General features: G+C 39.9%; 1 protein-coding gene across 2 annotated transcripts in view; it reads right to left on the minus strand.

Moving 5' to 3' along the window:
• The window catches only part of LPP (LIM domain containing preferred translocation partner in lipoma), a gene marked incomplete at its 5' end in the record, with an annotated part of 466507 nt that overhangs the window by 343384 nt on the left and 100689 nt on the right, over positions 1–22434 (minus strand). For both annotated transcript variants that reach the window (XM_079704195.1, XM_079704194.1), the window contains one exon: positions 14051–14173. In XM_079704195.1, coding sequence (XP_079560321.1) covers positions 14051–14173 — 123 coding nt within the window. The remainder of the gene's footprint in view (positions 1–14050; positions 14174–22434) is intronic.

Genomic DNA, 22434 nt, shown 5'->3' on the forward strand with positions numbered 1-22434 from the left:
TTCTTTTATACAGGGCAAAAGCCATACCAACTCAAAGCTAAAAACACCATGAGAGATCATCTCATTCCTCAAGTCCAGTTTACAGATATTGAAACAGACCCAAAGAGAGGTAGTGATATCTTGGCCAGTCATGGAAATTCTGGAGCTTGTAAGACATCTTAAATAATTGTTTCCAGAGGTCTAACCAAGTTGTCCAACTTGTTTTTAAGAGATGACATGTTTTTGCAAGGTTGAGGAAGTAGTGTCTTTCTGCTTCACTCTCACACTGTTTCACCTATAGCCCTTCTCAGTGTTCATCCGAGTACTGCTGATATTCGTAAAGACCATCTTCCAAGGTCATTGAAAGTTCTTGTCAGTAACAGTTCTTAAAAAATCACACATCTATACTAGCTATTACAGCAAACAGCACAAAACCATTATTGAGGCTGAGTAGTTTGTCTTAGACACAGAAATAGTCAATTTGGGGGCCTGGAATAGGACCAAGGTCTGTCTTTCCTTCCAAGTTTTATATCAGGGAACAGAAAACTCCAAACCCTGTGACCAAGAATAAGAGTACCACAAAATCTTAGCATCATTCAAATCAATTCTCCCATCTGTTGCCTGAATTCTTTTCCCAGCATTATTGCCAACATTCATTTGATAATGATGATGGTGGTGAGAGCGAGAGTAATAACAGTGTCATTAAGTGCTAGACAGCGTATCCACACATTATACACACACCCATTATTTCATGTGGTCCTCATGTAAACTCTGAGATGTATTATTAACTCAGGTTAATAACCGAGGTTTTAGAGAGTTTAAATAACTCACTTGGTAAATGCCAGAGTATCATTTCAACCAGCTCCAATGAAGGCAAACTTGCCATTTTCTGAGGCAGCCTGCATTGAACTTCAACTGTCCTTATTGGTAGAAAGGCACTGTCCTTATACTGTATTGCCGATTCCCTTTCTTGGCTTCTAAATATTAGGCTTTGTTCTGCTCTCTGCAGCTGCATAGAAGTCTGTTCCTATCTGCAGAGATTCCTATCCAAGTTAAGGATGGAAAGCACAGACAGCTTCCACAACATCCAGGCTGAGTTCTACCTCTTCCTCTTCCAGAAGCATTCTATATGTGTTTCTTTCTTAGGATGTATACTCTGTGCTGTAACTGTCAGTTTGTATTCTCCCAAATAGACTGTGAGCTTCTTTAAGGCGGAGGCCATGCACAATTTTATCTATGTACTCCAGGCACACTGCTCGATATAGAGCTTTATTTGTTAAACTTTTAAGTGAGATATAATTTACATACCACTAAATCCACTCTTTAAAAATGTACAGTGTTCCTTAATATATTTATATCACTATCTAATTCCAGACTATTTTGATCATTCCCAAAATAACTACTGTCCCCACTGGTAGTCACTTCCTATTCTCCCCACTCCTCAGTCACTGGTGGCCACCAATCTTTCTATATATATATATATATATATATATATATATATATATATATATATATATATATATATATATATATTAGCCTATTCATATAAATAGAATCATGCTACATGAAGTTTTTTGTGTCTGGCTTCTTTCATACAGCATAACTTTCAAGATTCATATATGTTATAGCATGTATCACTATTTAATTTATGATTAAATAACATTCAATTTTATGGACATACTACATTTTGTTTATTCATTCTTCGAATGATGGATGTTTAGGTTGTTTCCACTTTCTGGCTATTATGAATAACGCTGCTATGCACATTCATTGACAGGTTTTTGTATGGATATATGTTTTAATCCTTTTGGATATATAATTAGGAATACAGCTGCTTGATCAGATGATAACTCTATGTCTAATCTTTTGAGGAACTGCTAGACTTTTTCTAAAATGGCTATACCATTTTACAATCAACCAGCAACGCATGACAATTCCAATTTCACTACATTATTGCCAACATGTGTTACTGTCTGTCTTTTGTATTATAACCATCTTAGTGTGGGTAAAGTGGTATCGCATTGTAGTTTTGTTTTTTTTTTCTTTTTGGTTTTGTTTTGTTTTGTTTGCGGTACGCGGGCCTCTCACTGTTGTGGCCTCTCCCGTTGCGGAGCACAGGCTCCGGACGCGCAGGCTCAGCGGCCATGGCTCACGGGCCCAGCCGCTCTGCGGCATGTGGGATATTCCCGGACCGGGGCACGAACCCGTGTCCCCTGCATCGGCAGGCGGACTCTCAACCACTGCGCCACCAGGGAAGCCCTCATTGTAGTTTTGATTTGATTATTTCCTGGATGACTAATAATGTCAAGCATCTTTTCCTATGCATATTAGCTTCTTGTATATCTTTGGAGAAATGCCTATTAAGATCCTTTGTCCATTTTTTAATTGGATTATTTGTCTTCTTAGTGAGTTGTAAGAGTCTTAATATATTCTAGAAACAAATCTCTTATCAGATATATGATTTGCAAATGAATTCTCCCAGTCCATGGGTTGTTTATTCACTTCCTTGATGGTGTCATTTGAAGCACAAAAGTGTTTAATTTTGAAAAAGTCTAATTTATCAAAAACTTTTTAGCCGTTTGTACTTTTGGTATCACTGACTAATCCAAGGTCATGAAGATTGCTCCTATGTTTTCCTCTAAGAGTTTTATAGCTTTACTCCTGATATTTACATCTTTGATCCACCTTAAGTTAATTTTTGTATATGATATGAGGGAGGTGTCCAACTTCATTCTTTCACATGTGGATATCCAGTTGTCCCAGCATTATTTGTTGAAAAAACTATTCTTTCACCATTGAATATCTTGGTACCCCTGTCAAAAATCAATTGCTATAAGTGTAATGGTTTATTTCTGGACTCTCAATTCCATTCCATCATCTTATATGTATACTTTATGCCAGTACCACACTGCTTGATTCCTGTAGCTTTGTATTAAGTTTTGAAATGGGGTAAACCTCTCCATTTTTTTTCTTCAAAATTGTTTTGGCTATTCTGGGTCCCTTGAATTTCCATATGAATTTTATATTTCACCTCCCAACCTCTACAAAGAAGAAAACAGGAAAATTCTGACAGGAATTAAATCTGCAGATCAATTTGGGGATCATGCCACCTTAACAATATTGTATCTTCCAAGCAAAGAACCCGAATATCTTTCCACCTATTTGGGTCTTCTTTAATATCACTCAACAATTCAACAGAGATTTTATGTTCAGTTAAAATCAGTGAACAAAAGAAAAAACTAAATAAATGAGTGAACAAACCAATCAATGAATAAGAGAGCTCTTAGTAAAACATACACAATGGCCACCTTCTCAAATCGCATTTCCCTTTTCAAAAAGCCACCCTTTATTAGTCCCAGTTTTCAAGCTACATTTCTGTCTTTTCCTCACATTTTTGTTTCTTGGTTTTTGCTTTTTTTTTTTTTAAATAAATTAAGGGCAGACGTGCCCACTAAGCAACTTGAGGCAGAGACAGCAGCACATGCATGGCAGGTTTCCATGAAGATTTTCTTTTCTTTTTTTTTCAGAATGGATATTTATTTATTTTTGGCCCCCTCACAGCATGTGGGATCTTAGTTCCCCAACCAGGGATCGAACCTGTGCCCCCCTGCAGTGGAAGCAAAGAGTCCTAACCACTGGACCACCAGGGAATTCTCACATTTTTGGCCATAAATTTTATAGTTTCTTTCTCTTTTTTCCATTGATATGATGCAGTGTGGTGGAGAGGTGATGGCTGAATGATGCACCTCAATTCACACCTTTCCTTCAGAAGGTACTCCAGGAAACTTGTTCTAACACAGCTGCCAGCACACCACCCTGAACCTCCCTCCTTTTTTTCTCCATGCGCTGGTTGTGAGGTCTCATCTACAAGTAGACTTCCCTATAAACAAAGTAAAGCAACATAATTTTTAGCTATGCTAGGCTGGCTGATGAGAAAAGGAGCCCTACAATTAGGATTACATAGAATATTATGTCATCCAGGATGCTATTTGTAAAATCTGTTCCCTGGCTTTGACTGCCTTGGTAAGGATCAATTTAACATCGACCATTTAGGAAATAAAACAGCACTCTGTGTAGGTTGGGTGGCAGAGAGAGCCAAGAAGACTCCTTACTACACCTCCAGCAGTACCTGAGAAATAACATTTTCCAGTATTTTCATATAAGTAGTACAATATCAAGGTGGAATTCAAAACAGTTCAAGACAATTTACAAATGATTTGGGTAATAGGCTTACATGTCTCACTACTAGTCCTTCAAGCTTTCTGAAACACCACATTTCTCAAAAGGAACAAATAAATATTCTATCTCTTTAGCCCACTTTAATTCTTTTATTTTACTTACACAACCAGAATATGTTACTTTAATGGATCCACTGTTTACCATCAATATAAGCAAAGAATCCATTTAGACTTAAATTATCTCTTTAAAATAAGTATGGAGTTTACTTTTTTTTTTTTTTTTTTTGCGGTATGCAGGCATCTCACTGTTGTAGCCTCTCCCGTTGTGGAGCACAGGCTCCGGACGCGCAGGCCCAGCGTCCTTGGCTCACGGGCCCAGCCGCTCCGCGGCATGTGGGATCTTCCTGGACCGGGGCACGAACCCGTGTCCCCTGCATCGGCAGGCGGACTCTCAACCACTGTGCCACCAGGGAAACCCTGAAGTTTACATATTTTTAAGGATGTTCACAGGGACATATAGATAGAAAGTTTATTTCCATTTAAAAAGCACAAGTTAGGTTAAGGCAATTAATTAGTTGTGAAATAGCTTATAATTGGCATACACTTATATCATTTCAAATATCATGTCAGGAGGTATCAGAAATAATGTGGTAAAGGAAGGAGATGAATCATAGAGTCTCAAGCAAAAGTCATATGATAATTCTTCAGACTTTTGCTTTTTTTCCGAAAAAAAGGAAGAATATATCAGCTCATCAGTCAGGTAACTTTTTGTCTCCTATCACTGAATTCAAAGAATTGATTGTGTTGATCTTTGTTTTAGGCAACACTGAGTAACATGAAGGTCTTCTCTTTTCAGCAGTTCCTTAGAGGATACAGAAAAGAACTTGATGTTTATTTTTATATCAACCCAATAATAAGAGAATAGTTATAGTATTGAATTATAACCCCAGATAATATCATCTTTTCAACCAAGTGCATTGCCTTCAAGTGATATAAGGCAGTGCAGGGGTAAAGGTAGAAATTTTAGCTGATTCAGCAGCTACCATTAAGTTGTCCTTATAAAACTCATTTGCCTCAGCTGTACTATTTTTTATTGGTGCAAATACCTATTAATTATGGAAAAATCAGAAAGCAGTTATAACTATGTCATATACTAACTCGATATCAATTCCAGAGTGGGTTCTCTAGCAGATTTCTAGGGTGTGAATCCTTACATCAATATTGGATTTGATGACAATATTTACTTATTTATTCAGCACATATGAATTTGTATGTCTCTTGTCCGCCAGGAAACGAAAAGATAATCTTGCCTCAAGGACTTCATACTCTGGTATTTAACACAATTATATTTTTACTGTTCAAGCTTAAGGCATTATGCATTTTTATACTGTCTCTGTAAGGTATAGTCTGTGAGGTACAATTATTAGAATTTTTACTTTATATTTGAGTAATTCGTGATTTAGAACAACAAAACATAATCCAGTTCTATTCTGTGGTCTTGAACTCCAATATGACAGCGCAGATTAGGTGCATGTTTGGGTGAGGGCCTGGGACCTCAGAGAGGTCAAATTCACAGAGAGGCAAATTCTAAAATTCACAAGTGGCCCTGTCTGCATTTACAGATGAAAATTATACTTACTGGCTCAACAGCAGTAAGTGCCCAATTTGTACCTTTTATTTCAATAAAATTCCAGTTTGTAGTTTTATGTAAACTGGAAATATGTATGTTCAAACTATGAAACATAACAAATTAAACTTTTATATTTGTAGTTGATATATTCACTGAAAGGCGATGTATAACTTTCCTGGTAATTCTTCCACAGTGTGAAAGGAAACTTAGCAATTATACTCCAACGTGGTATTTTGTGGAGAGGACAGACCAGTTACTCACCATGACAAATGGTGATATGTAGGATTGGTTATTAACCACCTCCAACCTTCTGTCTAGAGAGGCCATCGTTATCATCATTATACTTTAGTTTGGCATATAAAGGAAATGGATGTCAAAATGCACAAAACAGTGACAATACCTTATCTGAGATTCGGCTTTTGCTCTTAAAACACAATATTCCCATGTATTTGCCATGGTAAAATCTAATCATCTTGAGTAAAAAATATAGCCGGATTTGCATTTTGTTGTTTATTTGCTTTTAAATTTAAAAAAAAGAAGAAGAAGAAGGGAATAAAGGGAACCATGGGGTTTGAGACCAAGGCTACTACCAAAATAGATATTTAAACAGTGGGAGAGGAAGACAGAAATAAGAAAACCAGTCCTGACAAGAAAGCTCTTTAATTTTGCAAATGTGATGTGTGTGTCTGCATGGACATAAGGCTAATTATTTCCACTAAGATGCTGTTGTAAAATGGAGAAGCTCAACAGGCACCTTTGTGAGTTTCTTTTTAAACCAATGCCTGGATGGACTGACTAAGTGTAATGTAACACAATCATCTCTGAACCAAGGTCTTGCAAACATATCACAGTTAAAGGTTACCCCAGGGACCATGGCCAGGGTACCATAGAAGACTCCCCCCATTCCTGCCCTAGGCTCCAGCAGAGCTGGCTTCTCCTGGGTACTCTCTGCAGCAGCTGCCTTGCTTACCTTCCTCCTATTTCACTGCTGGGAGCTAACCTACACCACATACTGAGAGCACACCCTTACATTGGGACACGTAAAATGGGCATTTTGGGGCAAAAGTTTTGTAGATGTTCAATTCAAGGTAGATCTTCAACCTAAAGTTCCACTCTGAAAATGTGACATTATCATGGTGCTCAAAACAAGATTAAAAGTTAACTTTATTATGCTTGTCATATAAGACACAAACACAAACATCACCCTCTTAAAAAGGAGGAGGAGGTATACATGTTATTGAGATGCAGTTATATACAATCTAAAAATCAGTTGCCCATCATCAAACTCACGGCATGCAACTCTGAGTCAGCTAAGGGCCCCACCACCTCCACCTCATTGTTACTTAATGTTGAGGCTTCCTGGCAGGTACAGACTAATTCAAAATAACCCAGATCTTCTAAATATGGGCACCGCAAAGAATTAGATCCCCTGTTCTTTTAAAATGGTATTTTTGTCTCTATTATTTTATTGGACTCCATTTGGTATCATATATGAGGTTTCTACTATATTTCAACTTTGACCCTAGCTCTCAGAGAAAACTATTAGTAAACAGACAGTACAGACACATAGACAAATCTGTTTTTCTTTCTTAAGCAAATCACAGTATGCACCTCATTTTTTCCCAGTTGAATATGGGAAGAGAAAATGACACTATCCACACCTCTTCTCTTTTTCAAGAGTATAATACCCAGTTCCTATCTCCATTCCCAAGAAGCCAAACAAAGCAGCAGCAAAGTCCCAGTGTGCAGGGATAGTCTACATCTTACCACACAGTATCAGCATGTTGCAGCCTTCATCTCCCAGTGGCCTACATGTTTGGGTTGCAACGAATAATATGGAATATTAAAAACTTAATTCCTAATTAATCTCCCCTGCAGCTGCTCATGGCTTTTGCAGGCTAGAACATGGAGCATAAGAGAGTAGAAGGTCCATGGCACCATAAGACTCCACCCTGATTATGCTGCCTGCAAGCCCTCAGGCCACATGAATTCCAAATAAAAAGCCTTCCACGCAACACAGACACACCTGAAATAATTTCTTAGGTTGCCTCATAGATTATTGCTCTATGAAAGGGACTCAGTGTGGCAGCACTGGAATTTCAATTTGAGATGTGTCCATGTGACCAAACAGCATGTATGTACTCAGTTTCCAAATAGACTAAGAAATTACAATACTTTTTAAATGCTTTAAATGAGAAAGATAAATATATCATTGATAGTGCAACCAGCATTCAGAAAGGATAAACCCCAAACCTTCAAAGACCTGAAGCTTCAAAGTAAGCTCCAGACACAAGCTAGCAATCCCAAAACAAAAATGGGAAGGATTGAGTGGACTGTTGCTCAAAGCCAACATGTTATTTCTTGTAACTCTAGAACAATATGGTATCTCTGCAAAAGGGGAAGAACTGTAGCTACCATGCCCATTTTAGAAATATAGAAAAGGAAGCTAAGATTGGTGATGTGGAGAATTCACACAGTTGGAGCTCTTTTAGAGAGGTGATCACAAGGAATTGAGAAGAGTGCTCTTCTTATTGGCAAACTTGGGAGCCTAGACTATCAAACTAGGTCCAACCTTATTCTTATCCCTGGAATCTCTCCAATTTTTTTCATACTAGTCTAAATGAGGATAGTGAAATTTCAATTGCAAAGAAATCTGATTCAAAAATACTAAATCCCCAGTTACAATTAATATACAATATCTGAAAGTTCTTCCAAGTCACCTAGGTACCAGCTCCAACCCTACTAAACTCACTTCAGGGAAGAAAAGGCAGCTTGGTAGTAGGAATTAGAAGGCCAGCACTCCAGGCCTGGTTTTGTCAAGAGAAGGGAAAGAAAATCGTAAGTCCATAGATTTATTCTTTGTCTTCTAAGAAATCAAGAGAATTTCAATGTGACCCCGTGTGGCTCTTCCCAAGAGTCTAAGCTGTACTTTTATTAACAGTAGAAAGCCAGATGGGTGGGATCTAGACACATACTAATTCAAAGACACTATACTATCATAAATTTTCTGTTTACCTTTATGTTTTTCATCTGTCTACTCCTTTATGTTTCCAAGCCATATTTTAGGGAAAGTACCACAAAAGAAAGATATTTTGGAATAAACTAATTGAAATGCTAAAGGCAACCAAGGTGTCCCTTGGTTGCTCTTAGCATCCACAGGGAACCATTACCTCACGGTTCAAGCAAAACAGAAAAAAATCATTCATCCTACCTCTAGCTGAGCCTCACTGAGCAATGCTCTTTCCTTCTCTAGACAAAAACTTTCCTTCTGTAAAGTAAGAGTTTGGCTACGTGACCTCTAAGCTGTGATACTCTCAGATCATACTGAGTCTGCAATTCATCCCACAACCACTTCCAAGCTTCTCACACCTGTTTTTCTAAAACCACTCCCTAATACACACATTTTTAAATGATCAGAAATTTTACTGCTAAACACTAAGGTAGTTTAATTGCATTACTCTAGGCAGTGGCTGGCACAGATGTATAATTTATATCTTCTGTAAAACTTGCTAAAGGTGTTACCCCCCAAACCCACTGTAGCCAGAAACACTGTTGCTACCCGCCCCTCCCCCCCAAATTTCTCCTTTTACTGAGAGAGTCCTTGGGCATTAAGGCTACTTAGGTATTAAATTAATGCCTGTGATTTCATCTGCCATTCACTTTGTATTCCACATACCCTATATCAGAATTGAACTACCTTATTCTTCCAACAAGGCATTCACTTTCAACATTGCTTGACTTTCTCATTCCTGTTATTCTCTCATTTGAATCCCATGCCTTTCCCATGACATATGCAGCCAAGGGAACTCAAATTCTACCTGCTCTGTGCAGTCCTCCCTGACACTTCCCTAGAAAAGTATAAAATATAATGTTGATGAACTTCCCTGGTGGCGCAGTGGTTGAGAGTCTGCCTGCCGATGCAGGGGACACGAGTTAGTGCTCCGGTCCAGGAAGATCCCACATGCCGCGGAGCGGCTGGGCCCGTGAGCCATGGTTGCTGAGCCTGCGCGTCCGGAGCCTGTGCTCCGCAACGGGAGAGGCCACAACAGTGAGAGGCCCGCGTACCTCAAAAAAATATATATATAATGTTGATATTCCTATCTTTGATTTCCCAACAATTTCAACATCTGGTGAGTCACACAATAACTTAAAGTAGTACATCCAACAAAGACCTTCTTTTGTGTCCCTCTGAATTGTTTATGCATTTGTCTCTTCTGTAAGACTACGGATTACTCTAGAGCAAGAACATGCTGACACACTAACCTCTATATTTCCAATGCCTAATCCACAATGGGATCTCAGTAAATGTTAGCTGAATGAATGAAAAGGTGGAATGAAGCCATATTTCCCAAATAAAAATATGGATAAATAAGTGAACAGAAATAAAGTTGGGAAATCTGAGAGTGGAAATTGCCCCTTTCAAAAAAGGGAGAAAATGCCCCATAAAAATATATTTTCAAGAGCTCAGATATTTTTCAAAGTTGTTATGTGAATAGAACAACTTTGGACCACTTACTGTACAAACATTCCACCTATATGATCATTTTCTGCTCAATCCATGAGTCAAAGCAGCCTTGCAAAGGTGATTCAGAGGTGGGTTCGGGGAAAGCACACAACACATGCTTGAATATTGAGAAATCACAGACCTGCTAGCCTACTTTAAGTAGTCAGGTGATTCACCAGGTTTTGCAGTTTGCTTTGGATCAAAAATGGAAACATCAAAATTGGGCAGTAACAGTCTACATTTCTAGGACTTTTCAAGTACCTTTTGATTACAACACAACACAGACTACTGCAGACATCATCTTCTCTTAGCACATACTTTTAATATTTTAAGTGTGTGATTATTGTTCTCACAGCATATAATTATGTTAACCAATAAATACTAACACATCTAATTTAGTTCCACCAGAGTAAACATAATTCAGAAGAATGAGCTGCTTCTTCCAATTAACTCTTGCTTTCCTAAATTTGAATAATAAAGAAGTTAGAATGGATCACTCTTTAATTTCTGAATGGAACAGGCAGCTAAAAAGTGGAATTCTCAACCTGTTCTACTTAAGAGTTATCACTATTAATTTTTTAAATTTTTATACAATTTTTAAAGGTAATTTTCCATTTACAGTTATTACAAAATATTAGCTATATTCCCTGTGTTGTCAACATATCCTTGAGCCTATCTTATGCCCAACAGTTTGTACCTTTCACTCCCCCACTCCTATATTGCCCCTCCGCCCTAATTTTTTTTTACCCTTTGAATATTCTTCTTTTTATGAGAAAGCCATACTCAAGGGACACTGTTACTCATGTGACTGATCAGTGTCCCTTGAGTATGGCTTTCTCATAAAAAGAAAAACATTCAGAGGGATATCCTCAATCTGGTTCTAGAACTTAAAAGTCAAACACAGGTCTAAATTCAAGGTCCAGCTGTGCTCACATTGTAGTCATATGTCCTAACTTAGTTTCCTCATCCACTAAATAAGCACACCATCTATATCTCAGAGTTGAGATATGTGTATTTCACTGAAGTGTGAACAGATGTGAAAGTGCTTTATTTTACAATCAGTAAAGCACTGTCCAAATATCAGTGATTATGAATTTGTGTGCACAGTGAGATTGCTCAAACAAAAATGTGGCTACTGAATAAACCCATTAAAATGCAGTGGTTGGGCTTCCCTGGTGGCGCAGTGATTGGGAGTCCGCCTGCAGATGTGGGGGATGTGGGTTTGTGCCCCGGTCCGGGAAGATCCCACATGCTGCAGAGTGGCTGGGCCCGTAAGCCATGGCCGCTGAGCCTGCGCGTCCGGAGCCAGTGCTCCGCAACGGGAGAGGCCACAACAGTGAGAGGCCCGCGTACCGCAAGAAAAAAAAAAAATGCAGTGGTTTATGGGAGGCATGTGTAGACACAGTCTTAAAGGATGAAGGCTATATTAAGCAAAAACCTCTATGCAGAATCTCCCCAGTGTATATCAGGGTGTGAGAATTTAGGAGGGGGAAAAAAAGAGCAAACAAAACTCCTATTTAAAAAGGGGGAGAGGGCATAGAAGTATTTACTCACAAAATGGATGAGTCCAGGGGCAAAGTCAGTGGCCTTGCTGTTCCGAGAAAGTGGGCTTGAGGTATTTGCTTGGGTGGAATTGGAAACATGCTTAACATCAAACGACAGTTTGCTGGAAAACATTTCTGAGACATGGGTCCATCCTCTTGCATCTTTCCAGAGTTTGTTTTATTTCCTATGTTCCTTTTTCAGGATGAATTATAGCTTTCCCCTGCCTGAAAACCTTCAACTATCACCCATTATTTATAAAAGACAGACCAAAATCTTAATCTGGCATTCAAACAAGTCCACAGGCTGTTAGCAGGAAACCTCCAGGCCTGTAGTCCACTTGAAGCTTTCGATGGCCTCATCTGCAGCCACCACGCTGCTTGCAGTTCTCTGAATGCAGCCTGGACCTTCCTGCCCCGTGACTCAGGCTGCTCTCTCTCCCCTCTTTCTTCCAACATCACCGTTCCACCCATCCCTTAGCTGAATGTGCAAATCTTCAGATGAAACTTCTCAGATGTTGCCACCATTGAAAGAATATCTCGCTCTTTTCCTTGTGCTTCTATATATCTGCCATTGTTGAACTTAGGATACTATAGCCTCCTGGAAGATTACAACTCGGTCCTATTTTTCTCCCTTTCAACCTCCTAACAGTTCCCCCAAAAGACCACAGCCCATGATACCTACCTGCAGCTCAGCACGTGTTTACAGAAATAAAGTGCATTTTCACCACTGACAGGTCTAGTGGAGCCAAGGGTAACGAGAGCTAAGGAAGAGCTAAGCTCTAGTGTGTTTTGCCTTGTGTCCCTACATAGCTGACAGTCCCATTGTATGTCTAGAAAAGGCAATGGGAACATGTCTAAAGAGGAAAGCACCTTACAAAGTTCTGTGTTGAAATGACTGACAGCAGAGAAGCAGGACTGGCTTTTAATCTGTGAAATGAACCACTGTGAATATAGAGGCTGCTGTTGAAGAACTGGAGTGCTGTAGGTCAAGCAAACATCACACGAGAGTCAAACAACACAGTGACAACAGTGCCAGTCCAAGATCTGCATGCAGAGTCCTGCTGGCTGCCTTCTGAGGACTCACAAGCCCTGAAATTGATTTGCTGTTACTTTCTCAAGACCAGAGGGAGGCAGGGAATGACCACAAGCAGTGCAAGGTTGGCTTCCAAAATGCAGATAATAAACGAAGGTGCATGAGGATACGGGGAGGGGGAAGGGTAAGCTGTGACAAAGCGAAAGAGAGGCATGGACATATATACAGTACCAAACGTAAGGTAGATAGCTAGTGGGAAGCAGCCACATAGCAAAGGGAGATCAGCTCGGTGCTCTGTGACCACCTAGAGGGGTGGGATAGGGAGGGTGGGATAGAGACACAAGAGGGAGGGGATATGGGAACATATGTATATGTATAACTGATTCACTTTGTTATAAAGCAGAAACTAACACACCATTGTAAAGCAATTATACTCCAATAAAGATGTTAAAAAAAAAAAAATGAAGGTGCAGAATAGCCATGCTCCAAAGGAAGCCAAAGGCTACAATGAAGAACTGGTAACAAGGCACCATTTGCATTAAAAAAAAAAAAAAAAAGATTAATTGCTGTCACCAAATTCTGGTAAGATTGGAGAGAAACTGATATATTCAAACTGCTGGTGCCAGTATAAGCTATGTACCACCAGTGGAAAGAAAAGTAAAGAAAGTACTCATAATCCCCAATGTAGAAATCCCGCTCTAAAAAAAATCTGAGTTAGGGAAATAGCTCCAAAGAAAATAGACACGAAAATGCCCCACATAGCATTACTTCCAACAAGCAAAAAGCAAGCCGCCTCAATATCCAACGTAAGGAATTTCTTAGAAAAGATGTAGCCCTCACCCTAACTTTAACATAGCCATGCTAAGCCATATTTCTGAAGATTATACCAACATATAACAAAATATCCACCTAGACAAAGCCAGAAAAAGAGCAGGGCAATGGAATAAGAGATTTAACTTTAGAACGTTTGTGTATAACACTGTTGGGTTATTTTAAAGAAAATACTAATCAAATCAATGAAAGAAATGTCTGTTACCTAACACATGTTGATATTAAATAAAAAGACAACTTAGACCGTTGACTCTGAGAAAATCCAAAAAGAATGGAAGGGATAAAAGAAGCAGCTTGTTCTTTCAGATAATTGCAGGTTATCTGTGGTGCCTATTTGCGGATAGCTCTTACCTGTGGAGGCCGAGGCTTGTAGGGGGAGCTGCACTCCAGGTCAGCCAAGATGCTAGTCAATGAGTCGATCTCAGCGTCCAGGCTCGAGCGTCTCTCCTCAAGGGTCTTGCCTCCAGGATTTCCCTGTGAGAAGCAACACAGTCATGTTAAAAAGGGAAATTTCCAGTTTCCATCCATATCAATCTGAGTTCAAATTTCTCAGGTTATACTGTGACTTTGTCCAAGTTTTTCTGCACCTCATTTCTTTCAGCTTTTATATAATCTCAGTGAGGTAGGCTGGAGAATTATCCCTCTTTGACAGGTAATAAAACTGAAATATATGAGGTGATTTTCCTAAAGTCATACTCTTATTTAGAGGATATTTCCTTTGATGAATATCCAAGTTAAAGGAAGTAAATGTCTCCATCCCTGCACTCAAGGAGCAGATCCAACTAGGGACATAATGCAAATTCCACGTTCAGAAACCACTGTATAGAATGATGACATTTTAGTTGGAGCAGGAAAAGGCAAGGAGAGACTTACAGTCCAGGAAGAGGAATGGAATCAGTGTGAGATCAGTAGACTAGGTGTGTCTGTGTCAGAGAGAGATGGCAAGCCCCAAGCGATGCCCCTAAAAAGTGAACTAGAATAAGACCGCTCAGAGTCCTGGCCAAGGGGCTGCAGAGGAAGCATGTGGCAGTGACCACTGATTATGAACCGGGGGATCTGTGGATTTCATATGTCAGTGTCCCATGTTAGCACAAGCACCGACTGCTACCGGCATTGAGAATTCATGTGGAGCGAACAGAGGGTAATAACACCGCCACAAGGGCATCCCCAGGAAGTGGGAGCAAGCTTAGGAAAAACAAGCAAACAGTTTGCCTAGAGCTTAAGGCAAGGAAATAGAGAGTGAAATACAAAGGAACCATAAAGGTCGCCCTAGAATTTGGAAGCAGGGTGAGTTAAAATAATTTTTTAAGGTGACAATGTAATAACGATCATGGACATGTGATGAGAATGTGTCTTAAGACTCCATCAAGAAATCAAAGTGAATCTGCAGTAAGGCCCAGTAGGAATGAAATAATGGGAAATTAGTGTAATTGAATTAACTCTATTGCACTTGTCTAAGGAAGCTAAATATCAGTATAGTGTCTGGAAGAGTTTAGAAAAAAACCAAGAAACCAGAGTTTCCTCAGTGACAATAAAAACTAGGGTACCCTGACAAGCTAGCATTAAAATCTTACAATTCTTTAGGTAAATTTATCTTTTTAATGAATATGATGCATCAGACAATGATAGCATAATGGTATTTCCAATTAAGACCACTAGTTTCTTTTCCCTTAGAAGCTTGTTCCCAAAACCTTCCCTGAGTTCTTATACCTATTTAATTCTCTGCATAAAACATCTCTATTGGGATCTAGCATATTGGTCAGTCTCTTGTGAATTTAGCCAGCATGAGTTAATCCCTCTGGACCTTATCTATCCCAGGCACGATGATAACAGCAAGGTGTATGAAGCTAAAGCCCAGCCCCTTGAAGCCAAACCCGAAGACCGCTGCCTGCCCCGTAGGCAGTGGCATCTGTTCTTGTGAGCCCTCTTTAACTATGGGTACCTTTAATCACATTATCTAAAACAACCTTCTCATCATTTTCTCTTTCTGGATGCATTTGTATGACCCCTCTATGGCACTCTATCCCCTTACCCTGTTTTGCTTATTTTTCTTGTAATATCTATCACCATCTAACGTTATATTTTATGTATATTTGTCTGTCTATCATCAGACTCCCCAGGAGAATGTAAGCTTCATGAGGGCAAGGAATTTGTCTGTTTCCCTCCTCATTATTTCCCCAGAATCTTGCTCAGGGCCTAATCCATGAACGTGTTCAATGAATAATTTGAGTAAATAAATGAGTAAGTAATGGTAGACTCTGCCATAGGTCCAGCCCATAACCTTTTCCATATAAACCTCTTTTGGGTAAAATCAGCTAAAAGTACAGCAGGATCAGTGGATGCAAAGGGAAGCAAAAGGCTCAGTGTGCCTGTGTGTACACACTTGTGTGTGTCTGTGTATTTCACGCTGTATGGCCCAGATTTGAAGGTCATCCTTGTGAAAATTGAGAGGCTTTCCTCAGCCCTCTTGCTACAGCCAGAAATGGGAAAACAGTGAAATGACAGGTTGGTTATGTCTTCTCAGAGTCTGAATTTCCAGTTGACCAAACCCTCTAAGACCAGTGGGTCTCTGTCCTGGGACCAGATGTTTTCAAAGAGCTAATCCCTCTGTTAGAGGTGATCTCATCTTTACTTCACCGAGTATTAATAACTATGAAATACTGTGGTATTATTAAGAAAAAAAGACCCTCAAAAACTTAAAATTCAAGTGAACATTCTGGCAATGGATTCTGGTACAAGGAAAGGTAGGATCTCAGTTGCGTTATGGAAGGCAACTGAGAATTGTGTGAACCTGATTCTCTTATATGCAGTTATAAAACATGATTATTAACATGAATTTGATCACTGTATTCCCATATACTCATAGACAGCACAAAATATTGGTAAGGGTGGTGGACTGGAGTCTAGTTAAATTCTTCCCTGGGCCATAGTTTCCTCATCTATAAAACTAGGAGAACATCACCTGCCCTACCGAAGCCAGAGGGATGTTACAAGACTCAGATAAGAAAATGGATGGGAAAAACACTCTTTAAATTGTAAAGCACTATAATTATTATGATTTTCATAAACTGCATTAATTATAGCAACCAGTAACTATAAATTAATATGAATAATATAGCTATTGTTAATTCTTCTTCTTAAAGGGAGCATCATTCATTAAGTATTCCCTTGGGGTATCAGTAAAGAGACAGGATTTAATCAGGTCTTCAACATCTGTACTTCACTGTAGCAGACAGCACAGCAACTGCCCATGCCCTGAGTAAATGGAGCCTCAGAAGTCACAGAATTACCCTCAGCCATGCAATGAAACATGTAATTATAGTGTCCGACCATGTGCCTGTGCATGTAAGACCTCATTCTGCCTTCCCTCTGAGTTGGGACGACTCCCCATGTTCAGTTTCTCGTATTAGGTTGATGCCATGGAACAAGTTCCAGCCTAATGCTGTGAGATTTTTCACCCAAGACCCCCCTTGCTGCCCTACCTGGCTTTCTGATAAGAACTTTGTTCCTACATTTCAATCCCCATTATGGACTAGGATAGGCTTCTTTCTCACCACTGATTCTCTACTTAATGTCTCAGTTCAAACTGAAGTCCTGAACAAGTCTCACCACCAGCCCTTCTCTTGGTGCTTCATCTACTACCACAGCACCTTTAGATCCGGGAACTACCTTCCTACTCTCAACACTTTACACTACACACTGGAGGACATAGTCCTATAACCAGCTAATGGAATCCTACACACTTACCTACATGTTTTCTCCTTAACTCCCTGTCACTGCAGCCTTACCAGTCACCTGATGGTTGAATGACCTGCCCGAGGCCAAGTAACAATAAGGAAGAGTCTCCTGACTCTTGGCCTAATGCTTTTTCCAGATACCAAAGGGCCTCCTATAAAGTGGTCCCTATAATAATAATGATTCTTATGCTCTTCAACAATAAGTAGAGAGATTCCATTGTCTTAGTCCAGGATCTGCCGAAAACAAAGCCTGAGACAAAGGCTTGTGTGCAGGTCATTGATTTTGGGAATCAGTCCCAAAAAACAGTACTGAAGGACCAGGCAAGTTAAGCAGGAGAGGAGGGAAAGCCAATTCAAAGGTGCTGAATTGAGCTGGTCACCAATACGGATAACTAGGGCTCCATTTTCCTGGGAGCCCTCCAAGGATCTCTGTGAAACGTGCCTCAGATTTTCCCATGTAGGGAATGAGAGAAGAGAATGTTCATCCTCTGGCTCTAGTTCTCTACTGGTTTAGAATCACCTACAGGGATATTAACTCCCTCATGCTTGTCCCAAGAAGTACAGAGGTAGCAGAAAAGTCCCAGGACAGAGAGTGAGACAAAGGTTTTACAGCTGAGGCTGTGCTGCCTCAGGTACTGCTAGGTCATACCTATGCAGTGGTGGTTGCCATGGCAATGGCTGGCATCTGAAGGTGGAATGACAGGGTGAGAAGGAGGGTACAAAGGGTGTCCAGTGACTGTGTCCCCTTATTAATAGCCATTAATAAGCCATTCATGGAATATTATTTCCTATAAGACACTTAATTTCATTCATTCAGTAAATATGTATATGATAAAAACTCACCAAATCACAATCAGGGCTTATTATAATTTGGAAAATCATAATTCTTAGTGCCACTACTAGAATTACAGGGTGATGACTCTCCCACTGTAAGTACACAGAAATATACTTTAAAATAGGGCCCAGAACCAGAATTCATAGCATGTGAGGCCATTTGGGTTATACTGCTAGTCCACTAACTACAGGTGATAGATAAGGAGTGCCAGCAGTGAGTCATGAAAGAGCACTATTTATATTTATTTATTTACTCACTCTTTACATCCAAATATCTTATGTAAAAAATTAACTCATAGAAAAGTTGAACAAGTAGCAAAATGAACTCCATCCACACCCCCTTCACCCAGATTTATCAATGGCCAACATTTTGCCTCCCCTTCTAATAACAAAAATATATTTGCTTGCTTGTTATTGTAGTTTAACTATTTGAAAGAAGTTGCAGAAACTTCCTCTCCATATACTTCAGCTTACATATCCTAAGAACTAACTTTTCAATACCATTGTCACACCCAAGAAATGTAATATGGGTGCAGTAATCTGATGCATGCATGTTCACATTTCACCAGAAGTCCCAGTAATGTCCTTTTATTGATTGTTGTTAAGTTCCATCCAGAATCCAATCAAAGAGCATACATTGAGGTGACATGTCTTTTTAGTCTCTTTTAATTTAGAACAGGCCCCAGCCTATTTTCGCCTTTCATGAAACTGACTTTGTGTAAAGAATTCAGGCCAGGTGTCTTATAAAAAGTTGAACAATATAGCTTTGTCTGATGAGGAGATTCAGATTACACAAGTTTGTCAGGAAGAGTCCATGCATGATGCTGTGCTCTTTCCACTGCATCACATCAGGAAGCTCATAATGTTATTTGGCCATTTAGTGATGACAAGTTTGATGACTTGGTTAAGGTAGTGTCCACCAGATTTCTTCACCGTAAAAGTGTCTTCTTCCCTTTTAAATCAATACATGATGTGTGAGGTGACACTTTGAGACTCTGCTAATATTCTGCTCATCACAAACCTTTCACCCAATGATTTTAGTATCCATAGATGATCCTTGCCTGCATGGATTATTGCACTGGTGGTTGCAAAATGGTGAGAGTATCCATTATTAACAAATGGAAATAAATGGATCCTGCTTAGCATAATAACAATTTATTTGTTAAGTAGTCATTTCCTTTTTGAGGTAGGGAGCAGAACTAACTGCCAAGTCCTCTGCTCTGAGAAAACATCAGGAACCTAATGATCAAATCAGCATTGTTAAAGAGAGAGTTCTCCTTCACGCTGTTAAGAAAAACAAAGGATTGGGGAATGGTCTAGTTAATTAAGAACCACTCTCTGCCCTAGGAGGTTAACATCCTAGAATTAGAGCCAATCCACAGTGGCACACTCCAAACATGCAAGAACTGACCTAATCCTCAACAACATCCAGAATCTTTGAGGTGGCCAAGCGATCACACTGACACATCGCAGAAGGGGGATTTGAAGAGCCAAGATCTGCATGTGACTGCTCAAAATCATCAGAGAGACCACTTGATGTTGGAGGTACTAAATCTGTGATATTTACATTGCATTTCAGAAAGTTCACGAAACTCCTCGGGGCAGACCCTATGTGTAACACTAAGGGACTCCCAACCCCTACCTATGCCTGGACTTTCCTTTCTGGTCCATTAGAGAAAAAAGCAGCTCTCCCTGAGAGCTGAGCAATATAAAACTATCTCATCTTAGGGAACCCTAGGAGGCAAGTGGCACAAAATAGTATATTCCTTTTACAATTTTGATTTTCTTTTCAATGGTATTATTTCAGTATTAGTAATACAGTGTGAATTTCACTTCATTTTTGTATTCCTTTATGGTTAATAAAGTTCATTATTCCCTTATTTCTAAATTAATGTTAAAAAGATACTGGTTGGTGAAAACAAGAAGGATACAAAAAAGCTGTATTATCTCTAAGCAACAAAACTAAGTATCTATCATTTATCCATCATCTTTCTTTCTTTGATGAAGCTGAGAATATAATCAATGAATTTCTTTGTGATCATTTTAATTGAATTCTACTCCCAAAGCATCCTTAACAAGAAATAAGTAGTGGTGGGACTTGCCTGGTGGCGCAGTGGTTAAGAATCCGCCTGTCAATGCAGGAGACACGGGTTCGACCCCTGGTCCAGGAAGATCCCACATGCCACAGAGCAACTAAGCCCGTGTGCCACAACTACTGAGCCTGTGCTCTAGAGCCCGCGAGCTACAGCTACTGAAGACTGCGCGCCTAGAGCCCGTGCTCCGCAGCAAGAGAAGCCACCGCAATGAGAAGCCCGTGCGCCGCAACGAAGAGTAGCCCCCGGTCGCCGCAACTAGAGAAAGCCCACGTGCAGCAACAAAGACCCAACGCAGCCCCCACCCCCCCCAAAAAAAAGTAGTGCTGAAGGCTCTGGAGTCAGACTGGAGGGGTCTGAAACCTGTATCTGCCATTTATCAGTTTTGTGACCTTAAGCAATTTACCCAAGGTCTCTGGGTCTCAGTTTGTCATGCAGTTGTAAAGATTAAATGAGTGCATACATGTCAAGTACCGTTCACATCTTAAGTATTCAATAAACAACAGCTACTCAGTCATTACCTTGATCACAGTCTCAAAATAAATGCTTTGGCTGACATGGTCAGTCAACTGAGTAGGTAACCTTTTTTTTTTTTTTTTTTTTTTTGCAGTACGCGGGCCTCTCACTGTTGTGGCCTCTCCCGCTGCGGAGCACAGGCTCCGGACGCGCAGGCTCAGCGGCCATGGCCCACGGGCCCAGCCGCTCCGCAGCATGTGGGATCTTCCCGGACCGGGGCACGAACCCATGTCCCCTGCATCGGCAGGCGGACTCTCAACCACTGCGCCACCAGGGAAGCCCCAGTATGTAACTTTTAAAAGCATTTTGATTCAAAGTAAAAATCAGCTGCTGGGGGCTTCAATTAGATGGGGCACCTATGCTTCTTAACACATGATGGTGCTAGGAATTAACTGTGAAGCATATAATTCTGCATCAGCAGTTCTCAAACTTTAGCCTGTATAGAACCACCTGGAGAGCTTGTTAAAACACAGATTACTGGATCCCACTCCAGAGTCTCTGATTCTGTAAATCTTGGGTGAGGCCCAAGAACTTACATTTCTAACAAGTTCCCGAGTGAAGCTAATGGTGCTGATCTGAGGACCACACTTTGAGAAGCACTGCTCTAAGTACATTTCTAACACAACGAACATTTGATAGGGTAAACAGTGTATATTTTAAATGGTTATGGATGCCATGAAAATGTCAATAGGCAATTCAAATAATGAGTAAGAGAAACCTGGATCAAAATAAAATGGAAACAGTAGCACTGCTTCTTAATATAACCCCGCATGCTATATAATAATAGTGTGAGCATCCTCATCACACTGATTCCGGTAATGCTGGGTTGGGACAGGCAGCAGGCAGCAGTAAGAACTCCAGAAAATATAGTCGATTTTATCTAACAGAAATGTCACTTTATTGAATTTGGAGGCAAATGTTGAAAAGAGAAAGAAAATGGTTTAGTTCATGTGCATTCTTCTTCCCACTCATTGAGTTGAAGGGCTTACCTTTCCAAAAACCCATCTATCTCATCGTATATACTCCTCCAGGAAGGCATCACTGATAGCCCAGCTTATATGGTAATTGACTCTTCTTTGTCTAATTCTCTCTGATAGCAGAGTTCACAGGGTAACTCATTGCTGGTTCACGTGAATGGCTCTTCTCCCACGCTGCTCCATGAAATCTTTGCACTACATAGCAAGCAGTCTAAGGAAGGCATGATCCCCAACCTCAAGAAGCTACAGTCTACTGGATAATATGACTTTCACATCTGCCTAGTGATATCAAATACACTTATGTTCTTTAAGACTCTGTAAAGCCACACGGAGGAGGCAGAGATTTAAACAAACAAACAAACCTTCCCTAAGAAGCTTATTATCCAATGGCTGATAGAAATACAATTCAACTTTTCTAACGTGCAAAGCTAGGCTAAAACTGGAGTCTCATTATTATGTAAGAAGAGTCATCTACCCCACAGGTTAAGGACCATTCAAGGAAAGGTGTCATAAAAAGCCATCTTTGGTGCAAACACTGTAGCCTTCAAAATAGAGACAACATCTTCACAATTCAAAGT

The sequence above is a fragment of the Hyperoodon ampullatus genome, assembly GCF_949752795.1.
Source record: "Hyperoodon ampullatus genome assembly, chromosome: 5".
NCBI classification, from domain to species: Eukaryota; Metazoa; Chordata; class Mammalia; order Artiodactyla; family Ziphiidae; genus Hyperoodon; species Hyperoodon ampullatus.